An 8,654-nucleotide genomic window follows, 5' to 3' on the forward strand; every position below is an offset into this window, starting at 1 on the left:
ACGAGCGTAAACGAGCTTTTTATTTCAGGCTCGAACTCGGGCTGAATAACTTAACGAGCTATATTTTAGGCTCGAGCTCAGGTTCGTTAAAGCTTGGCTCATTCGAGCTTTTAACCGAGCCAATAATGAGTAGCTCTCGAGCCTCTGGGCTTGTTTACCACCGTATATAGAATAATCAAGTTTGAAAATAACAAATAAAACTATAGAACAATCAAGTTTGAAAATTATAAATGAAAGTTCAATGGTTTTGGGAGCAATTATATTTTCAAGTTTAACCGTAACAAATAAACACATGGCACACGGATCATAATCTTAGCCATCATATAATGAATAATCTTGACCGTCCATATTCCTATCTTCAGTTAATATCACACCTCCATCTCAAAATCAAACCAAAAGCAAGATTTCTAATTTCTTTCGCTCAAAACAAAATCAAAACCTTTCTTTCACCCAAATAAAACCAAGTTAAGTCTTCCCTTCGCGATCCACTTCTTCACCAGTAAGTTTCATATGCGTTTGTTGTTTAATTTATGCAATTGGTTAATACATTCTATCTGATTTTGTTGTTGTGTTTGTTAGATTTCTAATTGAGTATTGAAAATCGAAGAAGAACAAAATGTTAGTGCTCGAGTTCTCCGGTATCGACAGTGCTGGGTAGATCTGAACGAAGTCTCACACAAAGGTTTCTTTTTTGCTATTGCCGCCAACAAACGACTTCGTCCATCACCTATCTGGTGATGAAGATACAAAGATCGGGTTCTAATTCGAGATATTGTAGATCTGCCATGGTTTTCATTTTCTTTTTCGTTTTGCTCGATTCAGGCCATAAAAACTTGGATTACATGATGTTAGCCAACTGCTGGGGAGCCAACATTAAGCGGAGGCCGGAGTTAAGCGACGACCGGTGTTGGGAGGTTTTACCGGCCAGCGGCTCCGACGCACCTCAATTTCGCTTGGTCTACAAATAGAGATTGTTCAATTTGATGATCGCGTACCCATGGAGATTGTTCAATTTGATGATATCTTGTAATGAAACATTGTTAATTTTGTTTGTTAGTATTTTATGAAATATTGTATAATATTTGTTAATATCTGATAAAAAAATGTTGTAAAATGTTGTATAAGTTTAATTGTTTCGCTATAAATGTAATTTATTTTGTATTATTTATCAAAATTATGTTATAAAGTTGATTATTTTGTTAAATATGTAATTATTTTTGTATTATGAGACATTAATTGTCTTTTAATGTGGAAATTAGTAATTATAAAAAAAATATATAAATTTTATAAAAAAAACAGGTAAAATAATTGTCTTTTAATGTGAAAATCAATAATTCTAGATTTAAAAAAAAATCAGGTAAAAAGCATGACACGCATTTACGTCTGTCATCTTCGTTTATTTTATTTATGATAGGGCTTTCCTTGACACGCATTGTGTGTCGTACATGTGTGTCATGAATGTGTGTCGTGAATGTGTGTCATAAACATATGACACACAAAAGCATGTCATATTCATTTTATGACGGGGGCTTCCTTGACGTGTTTTCGCGTGTCATCTATACCCTTTAATGACACACATTGCGCGTCATTAAAGGCTTATTTTCTAGTAGTGTTAAAGAACACTAATTATTGCGAGAACAAAAATAACAACTTTAAATCACTAAATTTTGGGATTTAATGTTCATATTTCTTAAATTTTATGATTCTTACACTCATGGATATATTAAATATACATAAAAAAATCGTATATTTTCCCCCTACACATAGTCTACATACATGTAGGTAATTAAACCTACACATAACCTACATGTGTATAGGTTATTTAAAAACTGAAGATTTTTCATATTTTTTTTTAATTCTAGTGTGAGAAACAATTAATCTTACATTTATAACATTTTCATTTACTTTTTAGGTTTTTAGGATTGAAAAAATCTGTGATTCATTTTGTTCTGTGTGTTCTCGCAATATTTAGTGTTCTGCATAGAACCTTCCCATATACATATATATATATATATAGGGTCAGGATCGTGTGAGAAGCACTAGGCTAATTGAGAAACTTGAGAACCATTCCGGACCACACATTTTCTCTAAGCTTTTCGTAATATACACATATATATATTTTAAAATTGACTATATACATATGTGTATAATTCAGGATTTGACAATATACATATACGTATATAGTCACTTTTAAACTATACATATGTGTATATTACGAAAAGCTTAGGAAAATGTGTGGTCCAGAATGCTTCTCAAGCTTCTCAAATAGGGTGGACTTCTCTTAGGATCCCTACCCTATGTATATATCTATATATCTATATACTATACTATATTAATAAGCATATCCAAAGGACTTCTTAAGGTCATATGAATTTCAGTTAAACATCCCTAAAGCATGTTATACAACCCTCTAAAGCAGAATATAATTTACAATCCCACTTATGCCCTTCACTCAGAAAAACACACCCGGGTACACAATTAGGGTTTCTCATTCTCATACCATTCTATCCGCCCCCATCGAGCTGCTTCATCTCCAGGCGATTCAAAAGGAGATCTAGGGTTTCTCTTGGCGATGCAAATGCAAGATCTGGCTTTCTCAATGACACCAGATCAGCGAATCTCTCTCTATACGACACCCAATCGACTGAGTTTGAAGGTGGTGAAGGGCTTGGATCTGCCAATCAGTGACGTATGAGCAAGGTATGGCCGCTATTATACTCAATGTCTTTTTATTATGCTAAATGAATGATTATTATTGTTAGGGGGTGTTTGGTCTGCCAATCGGTGATGTATGAGCAAGATTTCACAAGATCTAAAGACGGCGTGGTGTGTAGCGTTAAATCCGACGACTACGCTTCCGGTGGTATAATTCTCAAGCCGATCGGTGGCAATAGAGACGAGTTCCGGTTTTAGATGGTGGTTGAGGTAGGTTCCGACAAACTGAGGTATGTCCGACGACCTCTTTTTTATTTGTTTAGGTCACAAGCTTCAGAATCTCGAATTTGATTTTTTCTTTTTGCTCTAAAGTTGCAGATCTAGGTTTCACCAGTTGGCGTAGGCGATACTGCATCATCAAAATGAATGGTTTCTGAATGGAGATCCCTAAAGGTACTTACATTGTTCTCAGATCTCAGTTTGGGATGGATTTTTAGTTTAAATGAGTCATTTTGTTTAACTGGTTATGATTTGTGGGTATTTGAATTAAAAGGACATATTTGTGATGAAAAGGGTGGTTTAAATTATCAGTTGAGACAAAATGGGTGGTATAAGTGTTTGGATGGAAATTGAAGTTTTTTCAGCTAAGGTTAGAGAAACGGGTAAATAACTAAATACAGTTTACTCTTAAGGTGTTCAGCTTAATTGTAGCTCATATGAATCACATAAGTGTTTATCAAAGCATTAAAAACTTATTATTTGCAATTTCAGAATTTTAAGAAGCACTCCTTTAGATTTGCAATATGATTCACTTTGGAACTGCTATTGAAGATCTTTATGTTATGGAATTTATTTTGTTACATATTACAGATACTACACCCACAAACGGAGGTACCAGATCTGGTGGTGATGGCGGCTGGGTTTCGCCGCAGGCGGTATAGACATTTGTTCACACCCGAATTGTACTGGTTGACTAACAAAGAATGATTTGTTTTTTGTTTTTTTTAATAATATTTTTTGAAATGAAATTGGCGAGTTGGGTAAAGGGTCAAAACAGGTGCGGGTTTAAATGGGTCATTTTAAACTACTTGTTGAAACTGGCTGGGTCAATCACATTGGGTTTGGTTGACCCGTGGTAAACGCATACCATCCACCTTAAAAAAATAGTAAATGACCAAAATTGAAACAATGTTAAGTTGTTAACAATCGGTTCTTTAGTTAGGTTGCATAATGTGCTATTTTTACAGTCTGATCAAAACACGAAGAGCCTAAAGGCAGAGCTCAGAGCCATTCTTCCGGAACTAGAAGAAATGAGGAAGAGGAAATCCGAAAGAAAGAATCTGTTCATCGAAGTTTTAGAACAGATACAAAGATACAAATGGAAATTTACACAACTTCTGCTAAGACACTCTTGGATGAAACTGATTTATCATTAAGAAAAATTGAAGAACTTCATGTGCAGTTACAAGCACTTGAGAAACAGAAGGTACCTGTACCCTTTAAAACACTAAATTTATTACAACTTTAGTACATCAGTTTGTTTTAAAATTGATTACAATGGCAAATTAGTTGTTATTTTTCTCGTAAATATCCAGAGTGATCGAATTAAGAAAGTTCTACCACATGAACACGTTGAATTCACTATGTTTGGTGCTTAGAATGGACTCTAATCAGACGGTTCACGAAACTAATCCTGGTTTAGCATAAACCGAAGGAACAAAGATTCTAAGTAACGATGCGATCATGAGTCTCGCTACTGCTATACGTAAATTGCATGAGGTCAAAATTGAGAGAATGCCATGAGTAAGTACATGGTTATATTTGAAATCTAACGGGTCATATGGGCGGGTTGAACGAGTCAGAAGTGACCTGAAGTTTGTTTAAATAACCTTATAAATATATTGATGAGTAAAGTACACAGATGGTCCATGTAGTTTACCAAAATTTTGGATTTAGTCCCCAACTTTCTAAAAGTACACGGATGGTCTCGATGGTTTGTACTTTGGAACACATTTAGTCTTCTACTTTGCCAAAAGTCACATGGACGGTCCCTGTGGTTTGCACTTTGTACCCATTTAGTCCCTAACCTTGTCATGCTGAAATCTTTAGATTTGTTGGCTAGGGACTAAATATGTTACAAAGTGCAAACCACAGGGACCATCCGTGTACTTTTAGAAATCTAAGGATCAAATCCCAAATTTAGGTAAACCACATGACCATCCGTCTACTTTACTCTAGATTTATTAAAAGCAGGTCAAATGGGTTGAGTGGGTCAATAGTGACCCGAAGTTTATTTAAACAATTGCAACCTCTTAAATTGTTTCATTAAAAAAATTTAGCGGGTCAAAAGTGACCTGCAGTGTATTCATTTACTTATACTTACAACCTCTAGAATAATTATATTAAAAAACTGATAAATATTTTATATTGTAGTTTACTTGTAATATGTCATTTTTGGCCTTACTTATCTTGACTAAACTGAGCTATTATATATGCAGGTCATTAGTGGCCATTTGGGGTGGGTGAGATCTGTTGCGTTTAGTCCAAATAACGAGTGGTTTTGTACCGGTTCTGCAGATCGAACGATTAAGGTAATTGTTTTATTCAATAATGAGTGGTTCTATACAGGTTCTCCATATTTTCTTGAAACTGACACTAAAGGATTTTTTTTATATAATTTTGTCAGATTTGGGATACTGGATCAGGACGGTTAAGGTTGACACTAACAGGGCATATAGAACAAGTTAGAGGTACGGTTCTTAAACTAACGTATAAATTTGAATTCGTGTTTCTTTGTTTATTGAAATTTGTTGTTCTGATGAGCGCAATTAGGTTACCAGAAGGTAGATTCTGTAGGTTGATTTTGGATTAGTTGCAATGCAGTGTAAGAAATTTGTTGAAGATATTCATATTTGAACTCGAAGTCTCGACCGGAGGATTGTTTATAAATAGCACTTACAAAACATGTCATCATGAATTTTTGTTTTAAATCATCTTGATGACTTAAAGTGAATAACTATTTGTATCAGGAACCCTGCTACTTTTCTTCATGCATACACTTGTCTTCCCCTTGCTTACGCTACAAGGCAAGCTGCTGATGCTATTTTGCAAGATGTTGCTGATACGGGTGTCGTTTACCTTGAAAGGGATCGTTTACCTTCCACTGAAAACTATATGTTCAAGGTTCGAAAAAATACCATTGGTGCGCTTTAATTACTGGGAATACCGTATGAAGTTATCTGAATAACAATTTCATACGATGATATCTTATAAATTCACTTGTGCATTAGGTATATACCAAGTATCGTAAAACCTCAAGTTGCTTGTGGTGTAGCTGGTTTTAACCAAAATGTATACAACTAAAATCAGACTGTTTTAAAAAGTGGCCAGTTTAGTTTGTGCAGAACGGCTTCAGACCATCTGCTGGGGCAACAAGTCGTTGTGGGTTTCGACCAACATGCGTACGAACGAAAACAGACTGTTTTAAAAATTGGCTCATTTGGTTTTTTGGGTCAGCATGTGTTCAGGTCATCAGTCTGGCTAACGGGACCTAGCAAGTTCGGGTGTGAATAGGTTGTGACCTATGTTGACAAAAACGCAATGCGCAGGCGAGGCGCATCGGCCTCGCCCGGAGCCTAGGCACAAGGCGCAAAAAAAGCGTGGGCTTTTTTAAGAAAAGCGTACATATCAGTTTTCTGTTTTCGTGTTTCATATCAGTAGGTGGTGATACAAAAAGAAAAACCCTCATTTTGCGCCTCGCCTCGCTGTGCCTAGGCGCGCGCCTTTTGCGCCTGAGCACTGTTTTTACAAAAAAAAAAAAAAAACCATTTTTGCGCCTAACCTACCACCAGGCGCTATAGGCTCGCCTCGCTGCGCCCGAGCGACTAGGCGCACGCCTTTTGCGTTTTGACAACTTTGGTTGTGACTAATCTGATTGCGGGTCAAAATGAGTTGTTTTTAGAAGTGGTCATTTTGGGTTAGGACTATCATTATGAAACAAGAACTGCATTTACAAACCAAGATCTCTTTGATATGTAAGTGTTGTTATAAGTCTTTGATTTACCTAAATGAAAAATTGATGTGTTAATCAAATTCAACATGTTACAACCTAATGATTTAAGCTAGAACATAGTTTTCAGCATTTAGCCATTACAAGCTTGAAGTTTTTTGCAGGCATTGTTTATATTGTCTGTTAAAAAACTAACTAATACAATAAATAACGTCTGACACAGGTGATAATTAATGGTTGGGCTTAGAAGATGGTGTGATTGGTGGTGTTGAAGCTGTGGATTCGAGTTTGTAGCTGATTTGGGGATGAGTCTGAGTACTGTCAAACCTGGACAATCGAGTGAAATCCTACTTATTCAGGTACGATCACCATACAAATTCGGGATGAGTCTGAGTATTGTCAAACCCGTGTTTGACCCAAAGCACTTTTTAGTTCATTTCAAAACTTTTTCAAAGTAATTAATATGGCGAGCATGAATTTTAGTGATTTTACCCAAAACACATCCGCCCCCAGTTCCCTTATCCATTAGTTTTTGTGATTTGACCCGTTTGAGACATAACACAACCTAACTAGACCTTTTCATTAGCATATGGAATGTGGATTGAAGTGGCCACATGTATAGTATTTTCTTGCCACATCTTACATTTTTTTTGTTTCAGGTTCATGGAAAGAAAACAATTAAAAACATCCATCAAGATATTGAAATGATCCATGGGAAGTATGTACCCTATCAGTTCTTGGTGTACTGGTTGCTTATTATGTATGTAATAAATCAAGCTTGCAGATATTCATAACTAAATTTCAGTTTACCTTGTATACATTATATGAACCCAATGTGTAGAGAAAAAAGCTTTAGTTTTATAAATTGAGCTTTATTTTGGTTTTTGAATTGCAGAACGATAAAGAGATAAAAAATAACCCAAGTTATAGATATTATCCTTTGTGATTCTTTGTCTTGGTCTGTTTTTTGTGGGTTCGGTTGTATCAGATGCCCGTGACTAGCTGTAACTGACTAGCAGTAACTGAGACATCTAACCCACAATTGTATGGTAACCCGCAGCTGTGTGTTCTATTATATTCTTTAGTATAATATAATATAAAATAATTATATAGTTTATGAAAAGTCTTGAACGTTATTATTGATATTTAAGTCCAATTTAATCTTATTCTCCTGTCTTGAAATTGATTTTGTATTTATTTACATTAGACCTGCCAAAGTGCCAATAGTTCAAAGCAGAACACACAATCCCAATTGTCAAAATTCCCAAACATAGTACAATTATTAGATGAAAAAAATAACAGTTAAGCTCATGCAAAATTTATATTAGTGGGCCATATGACTAGGTCTGTTTTATCAAAAGACATTGTTAAAATTATGAGTATGAACAGTCCATATAATTTTGTATTTCAAACCAAAATGTTATTACGATTTTCAGCAACTCAATGATTTGCAAAGTAGAATTTGTGCATTTAAGGAACTCATAGTTTGAAAATATAATTCTTATATGTATAAAAATCAGCATTGCTGTGTGTAGATAAAAATGGCATGGATAAATGTGATGGGATATTGTAGAAATATTTGTTACAAACATTTAGCTTTGAAAGATTTTTTAATTTTTTTTTTTGAATGGAAAATCTTACATACTCCTAAATTACACCAAATAAATACTAATCTACTCTTTGTTTGGGATTGAACCCAAGACCTCCCACTAAGAGGCAAAAGCCTCTACCAAGTGGGCTACTCCCTTTTAAACTTGGGATGGCGGTGCTTGGGGTTGAATTTTGTGTGTTAAAAGTTGACTATGCTTTTGAATGATCACAACTAGAATTTAGCCCCACCGCGTTGCGGGGCGGGGGCCGTAAAACTGCACTACCATCTTTATGAGAGGAGGCGTAAAAACGTGTTAGGCAGCAAACCAACGGCGACCAAAACGGAGGAAAAACGTAAAACAAAAATAACAAATTTATAAGAAGTGACTTACGTAACGTA

The 8,654-nt window shown here is 35.3% G+C and overlaps 1 protein-coding gene across 16 annotated transcripts; it reads left to right on the top strand.

The window, feature by feature from the left end:
• The first annotated feature begins 2,446 nt into the window (after positions 1–2,446).
• Positions 2,447–7,553, top strand: LOC110865526 (pre-mRNA-splicing factor PRP46). Of its 16 annotated transcripts, none has more exons than XR_004861413.1 (11): positions 2,451–2,700; positions 2,763–2,945; positions 3,028–3,108; positions 3,526–3,617; positions 3,903–4,141; positions 4,251–4,458; positions 5,154–5,246; positions 5,342–5,405; positions 5,685–5,838; positions 6,888–7,023; positions 7,324–7,553. XR_004861413.1 is itself a non-coding variant. In XM_035974780.1 (10 exons), the coding sequence occupies exons 5-9, from the start codon at positions 4,034–4,036 to the stop codon at positions 6,889–6,891; spliced, it is 423 nt and encodes a 140-aa protein (XP_035830673.1). In that variant the 5' UTR covers positions 2,451–2,700; positions 2,763–2,945; positions 3,028–3,108; positions 3,526–3,623; positions 3,903–4,033; the 3' UTR covers positions 6,892–7,023; positions 7,324–7,553. The 16 variants fall into 16 exon arrangements, 2 of the variants coding, with proteins under 2 accessions (XP_035830673.1, XP_035830674.1); XR_004861416.1 differs by having other exon boundaries at positions 3,034–3,108; positions 3,526–3,590; XR_004861418.1 differs by having other exon boundaries at positions 2,763–2,925; positions 3,526–3,590.
• Positions 7,554–8,654: the final 1,101 nt, after the last annotated feature.

Source organism: Helianthus annuus, chromosome 6 (genome assembly GCF_002127325.2).
Source record: "Helianthus annuus cultivar XRQ/B chromosome 6, HanXRQr2.0-SUNRISE, whole genome shotgun sequence".
Lineage (NCBI taxonomy): Eukaryota > Viridiplantae > Streptophyta > Magnoliopsida > Asterales > Asteraceae > Helianthus > Helianthus annuus.